At 42.0% G+C, this 9,974-nt stretch overlaps 1 protein-coding gene and 2 long non-coding RNA genes across 3 annotated transcripts in view; 2 read left to right on the top strand and 1 right to left on the bottom strand.

Annotated features, from left to right (window-relative positions):
* LOC311013797 overlaps nt 1-9,974 on the top strand; it is a 294,894-nt gene that overhangs the window by 64,430 nt on the left and 220,490 nt on the right. The gene's annotated exons all lie outside the window — the stretch shown is intronic.
* On the top strand, nt 1,445-9,007 carry hnrnpa0a (heterogeneous nuclear ribonucleoprotein A0a). Its single transcript, XM_084009349.1, has 3 exons — nt 1,445-2,428; nt 3,947-4,051; nt 7,309-9,007. The coding sequence occupies exons 1-3, from the start codon at nt 1,504-1,506 to the stop codon at nt 8,334-8,336; spliced, it is 2,058 nt and encodes a 685-aa protein (XP_083865475.1). The 5' UTR covers nt 1,445-1,503; the 3' UTR covers nt 8,337-9,007.
* On the bottom strand, nt 2,743-7,200 carry LOC311013839. Its single transcript, XR_014597195.1, has 2 exons — nt 6,191-7,200; nt 2,743-6,143 (listed from the first exon to the last, which is right to left on the bottom strand). It is a non-coding gene; the product is annotated as an uncharacterized lncRNA (long non-coding RNA).

Here is a 9,974-nt window from a genome sequence, read left to right as displayed (position 1 = left end):
TCTGAAGAGGTCAGTGTTCTGTGAGGGCGTTTTCTGGTCTAGCAGTGAAAGCATGCTTACAGATGGTAATTGTGTTGATCACTTAAATATACAAGCAAGATAAAGAACTAGGCAAATGTGACATGATTTGGCAGTACATTTAATTTTGTGCTTTTCGTTGCTATCTCCATAAGCCACATTCTGTAAAACTAACACCTTGATTTTGTTATTTCACCAAGGTGCAAAATTAAGTTTTGCTCCAAAGACAACTAGTCTTAGACAACTAGTGGCCCTTAATTAAACTTTTGTATTTTTTGCTGCCGGCAACTAACTTTTATTTCTGTTATTGAGCATCTGTCAAATCAATGATTCATTGTCCAGTCTATACAATGTCAGGAATGGTGACACATATCCCAATATTACTTTACAGAGCCTGATGTAACATCTTAAGATGGTTGTATGCATAGCATGACCCACTAACAACCCCCCTTACCTATAGTTCTTTGATCATAGCACTGTTGTTCTTAAGGTATCCTTGCTGAACAGCTACTACTTTACTCGGACGAGGACGAAGAACACTTGTTTCTATTTTTAACTCTTACTTTATCTGCAATGATATGTTGTGGTTTTCTTTCTTTTGACAAATGTACTTATTGTAAGTCGCTTTGGACAAAAGCGTCTGCTAAATGCAGCTAAATGTAAATGTTTTATTTGACATAAACAGTTAAACAATTTTTAATTATAGTGATGTAAACCAAACGAACAAACACCAAAATAAGTGGTTTCGCTGGTAAACAGATGTTTTAATGTTGCCTTGTCACTCACTGCTGTAAATCGCTTACATATTTAAAGTCAAACATTTTACCCAGTCCACAAATAGCTTGTATGGTACTCAACTCCTTGTACTAACCAAGCACATCATGACCCTTTCCAGTATGATATGGGAGCTTCTCATCTAGACAAATGCCAGGCGAATAGAGGATACAGTATGCATACTACTACTACTACTACTACTACTAGTACTACTACTACTACATATAAAAATAATAATAATAATAATAATAATAATAATAATAATAATAATAATAATAATAATAATAATAAGAGCTACATTTTTCTGACATTTGTCCAGACAAAAAGCTCCCAAAATTATAAATATTAGTGTTAAAAAATAATAAGAGCAAGACAGAATATCAAAACAGTATTTGGGTGATGCAATTTGATACCACGTGACACTTATGCAACGATACAGTGCGTCACAATACGAAATACTTTTTTTTTTTTTTGTCTTTAGTATGTCATAATAAACTATTTATTTATGGTAACATTAATACGGTCGTTTTATATGTTTTAACAGAAAAGCAATTTTCTTTTGCGAAGTAGCGGACCGGAAGAGGTGTTAACGATTTCCATACTAGTCTGTCGTCACAACGCATCCGTTATAAATACAGCTGCATTCATTTTAGACGACCATTTTGAGATTAGCGCTTCGTCTTTTGATAAACAGCCTGTCGTTATTCAACAATGACTGATCAGCTTTGCAAACTTTTCGTCGGCGGTCTAAACGTGGACACCGACGACGATGGCCTGCGGAAGCATTTCGAGCAGTATGGCTCCCTCACCGACTGCGTTGTCGTCGTGAACAAGCAGCTGCAGCGGTCTCGGTGTTTCGGCTTTGTAACCTACTCCACACCGGAGGAGGCCGACGCCGCAATGGTGGCTAGGCCTCACACCGTCGACGGCAACGCGGTCGAAGTGAAACGGGCCGTGGCGAGAGAAGACGCCAACAAGCCAGAAGCGCTCGCAAAGGTAAAGAAAATCTTCGTCGGTGGCCTGAAAGACGACATCGAAGAGGAACATCTGAGCGATTACTTTTCGCAGTACGGTCAAATCGAGAAGGCCGAAGTCATCTCTGAGAAGGAGACCGGAAAGAAAAGGGGGTTCGGCTTTGTTTATTTCACAGACCACGATGCAGCCGACAAAGCCGTCGTGGTGAAGTTTCACACCATTAATGGACACAAAGTCGAGGTGAAGAAAGCTCTGACCAAGCAGGAGATGCAGGCGGCCAACAGAACCGGTATGTCGCCGAGAGGCAGACCTGGTAGAGGCATGAGAGGAAATCAAAATGGCTACGGCAGCAGGGACTACGGCGGAAACTACAACTACGGAAATGGCGGAGGCTACAACTGTGGTGGAGGTGGTGGCGGCGGCGGCTACGGGGGGTACGGCGGACCATATGGCGGTGGCTACGGAGACCAGGGAAGCGGGTATGGCGGTGGAAACGGCTACAACGAATTCGGCAGCGGCTATGGCCAGCATTCTTCTGGTTACGGCCCCATGAAAGGGCCACCATTCGGCGGCCAAAGGAGCGCGGCTCCCTACAACAGAGGCGGCGGCGGCGGCGGTGGCGGCTACCCGAGGGGGGGCTATGGCGGCGGCGGCGGCTACTAAACAAATCCAACCCATCCCGATCCCCTGCCCTCCAGCCAGGATTTGGACGACAAAATCAAATTCACATGTGGGGCGTCTGCCGTGAAATCCATCAATGGCAGATACGGACACAGAGATCCCCCTAATCACCAGACCTCAAAATCCCAGGTAGGAAGGTCACTTCCCAGAAAACCTGATAATAACGAGCAGCTGTTGCCGTTCAACTAGGACATATGAAGAATAAAACAGTGATCCCTTTTTATTATGTACCCACGCCAAAACGCGTGTAGTTGTTGAATATTTTTTTATTTGCGTTCAGTCTTGTTTTTCAAATTTCGATGTAGGATTGCTTTGCTGATATCCTAATATTTGCATTTTAAGCAGTTAGTTTTTGTTTCTGGAGTCAACTTAGTGTGATTTTTCAATGTATGAGGATGAGAGCATGTTTTTGGATTTCATAGCTTGTCATACTGACCACATCTTGTATGATTACTCTACCTGGGTTATTCAGCAAAGGCGGCAACGTGATACGGCAGGATCCAGTTTCCTTGTTTCCTCCCCACACTGTACTCAAAACTCTCCTCACCCATAGTAATAGTTTAAGTATTATGTTCATTTTTCTTTACCTGTAGCAATATATAATGTATATTGTATACTTTCATGTCTGGAGAACACAACCTACTGTTAAACACTTTGGTATGCTTATGTATGTTCATTTTAAATAAAACGTTATACCACTTAGCTTAGTTATTTTACTTATTTAACCAGGCTTCCTCAAGTTCATCCACAGGTTTTATAAGTGACATCATCTTGATCTTTAGTTAGATGGCATCTTTCCCAGTTTATTCCCTTACACAGGTGGGTGAAATGGTTACAGAATCATTGTAGTCTACCCACAGCCATTGCATGTAGGCTTTGTAGGGTTTGACCTTGTTTTAAAATTATGTGGTTGCTAAAATGACTTTTAATATTTTTCCTTTTACGTATGAATACATATCAATATGTGGGCATGAGGGCTCTGATATTTATCTTTGATTATTCCTACTTCCTATTAGGTGTTCTTACTCGTATTCCAGTATGCTATCCCAGCCATAATAGCCGTAGCAGTTTGTTTGTAGGCTACATCAGGACCCTGTTGATTACCTGGGGTCGATTGTGATAGGAGTCTGAAATATCTCTTTAGGATATCCACATCCAGCAAACTAGGTATGTAAATCAACCTGTCTTCACTCTGTGTTGGTCAACCATGTATCGAATATCTTTGAGATGGTGCATAAGTGTGCCATTATTTAAACTTACAACGTAACGTATGACACTTATATCATAGCTCAATGAGTCTTTATATAGCTAATCTTAAAATATAAACAAAGGGGTGGGATTCTTGATTTGGTCTTTTAATGAACTTAAGTGGGTGGAAAGGGACCCAAATATTTTGTTCCACCATTAAATGAAATAATGGAACGAGTTTATTGGTGTCTCTTCCAGAAAACCGTGCTCTGTCCAGTTTCTCACTCTGTTTCTCTCCCGTCTCCTCCAGGTTGCTCTGGTAACCTGGGCACGAGGACATCACCCCGAAAACGATGGGGTGTGTGTCTCCACGCCGACGTGGGGCCGGAGAGTGGTTGTGCCTTCTCCCCCTCAGGTGAAGTCAGTTTATACAAAGGATTCCCCCGTGTGGATAAATGCATTTGGAAGTTGACCGGGTTTTATTGTGAAACGGTTTTATTGAAGATTTGATGTGTTTTGATAACACAGTGCCCCAAGTGCAGTAGTAGATGTTCTTCCACATGACAAGCACTCTCCAGGTATTCTGTATTAAACAAAGTCAGAAACATTATTTTGTGTTAAGCGTTCTATTCTTCCATTAATCCCATTTTGACTTCTCAGATACAATTTAAGACCACTTAAGTGCTGATGACCTGGGAGAAATATTTTTGCACTTCTGGGCACTGTGGGTTTTCAAAAAACTATTACTATACTTTTTTTCTCAAGTCTACCTTTTTGTTAAGTCCATTACGGCCCATGTGAGCTTGGCTATTATATGGTTAAATTTTTCCAAACTGAATAGGAATAACTGAAATGACTGGTTGGCGGTAAAGATACTTGGGTCAACTTTGCAATTTTCAGGCCACTTGCTAATGAACATTGTTAATGAAATGGTTAAAAAAAACACTGGCATGAGCTTTTGAGGTTTAACATTAATATCGATTGACACATTGTCTGCAGCCATGTTTCAAGATGAGGAACAATGATCTAAAGTCACGCTTGCACAGTCCCACATGTCTTATCGGCATTGATGTGCAAGCTGCTGCATATAAACCTCACAAGCTCTTCAAGTTGGAATGTCGGTGTAAAAACAAACGTAGGTGGACTGGTAACTATTTTAAACAAACTGCCCATTGACAGACAGGATATATCCTTTAAGGAACAAAAATGATTGCATTTCACAACTCTGCACCTAGATTTTATTAAGACTGTGCTGTAAAATTGCATTGATCATGCCCTGGATGGACAACTAAAACTTATTTAAGTTTAGTTTTTTTTTACACAAACATTCATAAGAAGCTCCTAGCCTGATATTCTGGTCTGTCATGCTCACACAGACGGAAATGTTGATCTTCAGTTTAAAAAAACGACAGGAGCAAAAATAACTACAAGACGGCTCAAACGATGCATCTTGCAGAACAACCTTGACTTTCTTCCTCTATTTAGCATCGTTGCCTCAATTCTAAGAATATAACTACTGCAATTACACTGCAGGGTTTTATTGGAGATAAGGACATACCTATAATTCCTGTCTGATATACTGTGAAGATTCAGGAGACCCAGTGTAGAACACAACTTGCTATATTATGTGACAAATACTGTTTCAGTGATGTGGAGTGTAAATTTTACTTTTGTTCTCTTACCTTTTTATAGGATAATGGTGCTTGAGGATTTCTGATCATCCAATAGGAAAACGTGTGCGTGATTTTTATGAATTTACAATAAATTATATATTTTTATACACCAAGAGACTCGTTATGTTATTTACATCAAGGATAGTTTGGTTGCATGTCTAACCTGGTGCTACCTGTGATGAAGGGGTCGAAATGAGGTAAACTGATGCTCACACTGATTATTTTTATTGTTTGACAGATGAGGTTTGCAGGGCTGGTGAAATATTGTTTATTTCCACCATTTTCATATAAAGCCTTCCGGTCTATGAACATGTTAGGGTCATGGGGTACTGCAGTGTGTCCAATTCACTGCTTTTTAATTTTTTGCTGCTGTAAAAGCAACAGAATTGGCTGACCTGTGGTCATGTCAGTTATTGTGTTCCTAGTGAAACTAAGGGTTTCTTTCTCTAGGATACTCTTGGAATGGGTGTCACCTTCATATGTGCATCCCATCTTTATATCCTAAATTTTTTTTTGCACCACAATTTGTATATATCCATGTATATCTGTAACCACTTATCCTATTCAGGGTCGTGGTGTGACTGGAGCCAATCCCAGCAGACATAGGGTATGAAAGGCAGGGTGCACCCTGGACAAGTTCATATGTATACTGGTATATGCACATGTATTTAAGAAGCCCTGGGCAGATTTCATGTAAACTTTCTCACCGATTTTAAATCCTGGATTTTGGTATCCATGTTTACCACAACATTGTTGGCTCCCCTGAAGGTCATGGAGTATTATGAAATCATTGGCAGGGGAGTGAAAACGAAACTGGAACTTACATTATTGTCCCTGCTATGAAACTCCACAGTACCTTTTTCAGTCTGTAGAATTTGAACTGGGAGCCAAACTCATCAAAGCTAAGGAGCTGCTGGGTCGAAATAAGGGACAGAATCAACGTGATGACCTGGCTTATACATTGGATGGTTTCCCCAAAACCGATACTTCGGGATGAGGGGCCAGTGTCGAAACGGAACTACAGAAACGACTGGGCGTGCACTAACGTCCCGGAGATTGTTTGGCGCTAAATTTACGAAGCACGTCAATAGTTTTTTTTCTGGGCTGATGTGAAGAGACTGCTGTTTAACTGAACAGTAGCCTGAGTTCTTGGAGGCTTAAGTGGGTCAGCACTTAATTTACGAAGACGTTACATTAACGTCGAAGCACTGAAAACGTTGTGTCCGTCTCTCCTCTCTTTGGCGCCACTCTGCCTAGGTTTTAACTTCTAAAAGCAGCGTATAAAACGGGATGTTGGGTGCCAAAGCGAGGCTGATCTGTGGTATTGGAACTATGTATGATTGGCTTGATGTGACTTCTCAAATTTGTCTCAGAGCTACTTATGAAATTCAACTGTAGCGAACCGGATTTACAAGTTTAAAGCATATATCTGGTAAGCACTGATCACTCATCAGTCACAGTCACTATTATGTTCAGTCACCGAGTAGTGTACGTTAAACATACATAATTTAAACTTTACAATGAGCAAAAATCTCCTAAAGAAACAAAAATGCATGTATTATTCTTCCCCGTAGGCTTTATTTCTGCTATTGGCTAAAGACTTGTGTAACAAACTGCATTTTAAACCGCTACCTTCATACTTAAATAATTATATATTTTGTGTATGTCGTAAAAAATGGTGTATTCAAAGAACATACGGGATTCACACTGTCGACAGTGGTATGGATGCAATATTTAAGAAAGCATACGCAGTGCTGTGTTTGGTATCACTGTATAGTACCAGTGATATAAGAATATGGGAATGAATCGAAAATGGCTTTATTAATGTGATTTGTATTGTACTAGAACAAAACGAACGATAACAAATGTTGAAATCCACGCTTCTCTGTCTCCTCAGCAGTTAAACCAAGATTTCCGACACCACTTAAAGGCAGCAGCAATGTGATTGGCTTGCGAACCACGGGAGCACCAATGAGAGTGGTGATTTTTTGAAGATGACCAATCAGCGACGGATACGTCTTACGAAAGCATGCGTGTCAACGGCCCGCCCTGACGTTGCTCATTGAAGAAGAAGACGGACGGGCTCGGCATCCTCAGAAAAATTCAATCATGTCGACCAAACTTTGTAAGCTTTTTGTCGGAGGACTGAATGTGGAGACCACGGAAGATGGCGTCCGCACGTATTTCGAACAGTTCGGTACGCTAAACGACTGCGTTGTAGTCATGAACCAGCAGCTCGGCCGGTCCCGCTGCTTCGGCTTTATCACCTACTCGACACCGCAGGAGGCCGACGCAGCAATGGCGGCTAACCCACATGTCGTCGAAGGCCACGACGTGGAATTGAAAAGGGCCATAGCACGAGAGGATGCTAACAACCCGGATATCCTCGCCAACGTTAAAAAAATATTCGTCGGCGGTGTGAAAGACCACATCGAGGCGGACAACCTAACCGAGTACTTCTCCCAGTTCGGCGTGGTGGAGAAGGCCGAGATCATCTCAGACAAGCAGACCGGCAGGAAGAGAGGCTTCGGCTTTGTCTTTTTCGAGGACACCGACTCCGCCACCAAAGCGGTACTGACCAAGTACCACGTCATTAGCGGTAACAAGGTGGAGGTGAAGAAAGCGCTGACCAAGCAGGAGATGTCGACCGGCGGCCGCGGAAGAGGACGAGGAAGGGGGATGCAAAGCTATGGCGGCGGAAGAGGTGGTGGCTACGGAGGCGGCTACGGTAGCAATTACGGAGGCGGCTACGGTTATGGCGGTGGTTACAACGGTGGCGGCGGCGGTGGCGGAGGATACGGGGGATATGGGGGATACGACGAGGGAGGTTACGACAACCAGATGGGGGGTGGGTACAGTAATGGTGACTTTGGGGATGGCTACGGACAGCAGCACTCCAGTTACGGTGCAATGAAAGGCGGCAACTATTCGTACAGGAGCGGGGCTCCCTACAACAGAGGCGGCGGCGGCGGCGGCTACGGCAGGGGTGGCGGCGGCGGCGGTGGAGGATTCAGCGGCGGCTATTAGGGGCTCCCTCTTGTTTTGTGATGTTCATAGGGTAAATTCTGATTACAGCGAACTTGAATTTATATACACATACACACATATTACACATGGCCGGGTGAGGGGCCTTTGTTTAATTCAGTTGAGGGAGCATTGCCCATCACCCACACGGAATGAATGAGACTGTCCTGGATCCTGGCTCCCCCTCCCCACACCCGGACCCCATCTGCCCTCTTATTCCACGCGTTATGGACTTTACTACTAAGAATTGGGAATTATTGAATTGTACTTTTACTTTTGTTATGCTGGGGGTGGGAGACTTTCTTTGAACCATTTGTAAAGCCGCAATCAATGTCAGTCACTGCTTCTCAACTCAGAATCGAGTTTGTTTGTCTTGCAAACCAGCCATGTGTCTGTTATTTTTGCATCATGAACTCAGGGTTTTAAGTGATTGTTGGTGGCAGTATAGGGCAGCATGGGACTCGATTGCTTGAGTTTCTTGATCTTAAAACACCGCCGTGACAAAGTATTTTGGGGGGAAATGTCACGGCCTGTTTTGTCTGTAAATTACTTTTTTTCCACCCGTCCCATTACATACCTTTTTGTTTAGATTAAACTATTTGAAACCCGTGTGTTCAGTTCACCCTCATGTTTGATTCTGCTTTTATTAAAGTTTTTAATGTTTTGAAAATCTATTCAATCTTGCAGTCTTGATTCAAATCGCGTGGGGATACAATCCAGGAGGAAATGTACTGTTGTAGTTGGTTGTGATTGATTTATCGGCGTTACTTCGATCATTACACTTTTTTTGTAATAATTTAGTTCATAAACCTACCACCAGGAGGGAGTATTGCCTGCAACGTATTTAAACTTCATCGGCCATTTTATACCCGCAAATGTAACTTTTGCTCATTGAATGAAGCTCATTGTGTGCCTCAAGATCTGTAGCTTTTAGCTGACTGCTCTTAGGCCAGCAGGTTTTTGGGGGAACAATGTATATCCCAACCTTTTAATACAAAGAGCAAGTACTCCAGTTAAAGGAGTAAATCCAATTATTACCATTATCGTCCACGTGGTTGCTGCGTGATATATACAGATCTTTCCGTTTTGGTAAATTGTAACTTAACCGATTTAGTGATTTTTTTATCATGTGAAAGGGTTTAAACTTAAATGTTCAGTTGCGTTTTGATAACTGGTTTATGGTTTTTTTTCCAGGGTTTTTAAGAAAATAATGTTGAGTTTAACTTTAGAAACGAACATACCAAGAAAGGGTGGATTAATAATTACTTTTTGATTCACCATGTTTGTGTCGTCTTCTAAAGCTCATGTAATAGATTTAATTCTGAAATGCTAGATGCACAGGCAGCGGGCGCTAGTGCAGAGATTGTGGCGGGGAAATGGTGTGAGCTCTCACTCCGACCCTGAATCTTGGTATGGAAAAAAAGGTTCTGGTGCAGGTCTTCATGTTGTCAATCTCTAATGTATAGTCCCACACATTATGATAATTTAAAAATAAAATTCAGTGTGCTTTACGTAAAACGAAAACTAAAGTACAACACCTGATTGATTAAAAGGACTGAGATGGGATTTTCACACCATGGGAGTTATTCAGTATCAGTCACAACCGTTACTGTATTGAATGAATGGTGTCAATGAAAACAA

This window comes from Eutrigla gurnardus (assembly GCF_963514095.1).
Source record: "Eutrigla gurnardus genome assembly, chromosome: 5".
NCBI classification, from domain to species: Eukaryota; Metazoa; Chordata; class Actinopteri; order Perciformes; family Triglidae; genus Eutrigla; species Eutrigla gurnardus.
Note: the sequence above shows the minus strand (reverse complement) of the source record. Positions and strands in the feature narration are given on the sequence as shown.

Bases quoted from the DNA above. Each gene is read 5' to 3' on its own strand.
- hnrnpa0a (XM_084009349.1), top strand. From the start codon at position 1,504: ATGACTGATCAGCTTTGCAAACTTTTCGTCGGCGGTCTAAACGTGGAC. The intron at 2,429-3,946 runs AAACAAATCCAA...CGTCTCCTCCAG, and splicing joins TGGCGGCGGCGGCGGCTACT to GTTGCTCTGGTAACCTGGGC. The intron at 4,052-7,308 runs GTGAAGTCAGTT...TTTGAAGATGAC, and splicing joins TTGTGCCTTCTCCCCCTCAG to CAATCAGCGACGGATACGTC.